The following is a 475-nucleotide window of genomic DNA, read 5'->3' as shown; positions in this document are numbered from 1 at the left end:
CCCGCTGGAGCCGCAGGGGGCTGGCGGGCCTGGCGCCCGCCGGCGCGAGGGAGGGTCCCTGGGTCCTTCACCTGGCAAAATGCTCTGGCCGTGATGTGCAGGCGCAGGGGAGCATCCTGACTTCTCCTGGCAGTCCCTTGACCGTGCACCCAGCGTGGGCACAGGGCGGAAGGAGGGGCGGGCAGCACACAGGCAGCTGCAGCTCTATGCTGTGCTCACTGGGGGATGCAGGCAGGGGAAAGAGACCTGGCTGGCATTGCCTGGGGATAGGGAAAGGTGATGCTGTCCAGACGCACAGCACCTGATTCCCTAGCTTGTTGCAAGGCCAGCTGGTCCCTGTGTAGCGGATCAGACACTGTGATGAGGACAGGCAGCCAGCCCCCCCATGCCACGTGTGCACCACCGAGCGCCCACACTCGTGCCGGGGCAATGCCCTGGGTAACTGCCTCTCTCCCCCTGCCCAGGCTCCCCTCTC

General features: G+C 66.7%; 1 protein-coding gene across 1 annotated transcript in view; it reads left to right on the top strand.

Moving 5' to 3' along the window:
• The first annotated feature begins 429 nt into the window (after positions 1-429).
• Positions 430-475, top strand: part of THY1 (Thy-1 cell surface antigen) — a 1,360-nt gene continuing 1,314 nt past the window's right edge. Inside the window, exon 1 of the mRNA XM_010154163.1 lies at positions 430-438. Coding sequence (XP_010152465.1) covers positions 430-438 — 9 coding nt within the window. The remainder of the gene's footprint in view (positions 439-475) is intronic.

This window comes from Eurypyga helias, unplaced genomic scaffold (genome assembly GCF_000690775.1).
Source record: "Eurypyga helias isolate BGI_N326 unplaced genomic scaffold, ASM69077v1 scaffold33466, whole genome shotgun sequence".
NCBI classification, from domain to species: Eukaryota; Metazoa; Chordata; class Aves; order Eurypygiformes; family Eurypygidae; genus Eurypyga; species Eurypyga helias.
This window is presented reverse-complemented; position numbering and strand designations above follow the sequence as displayed.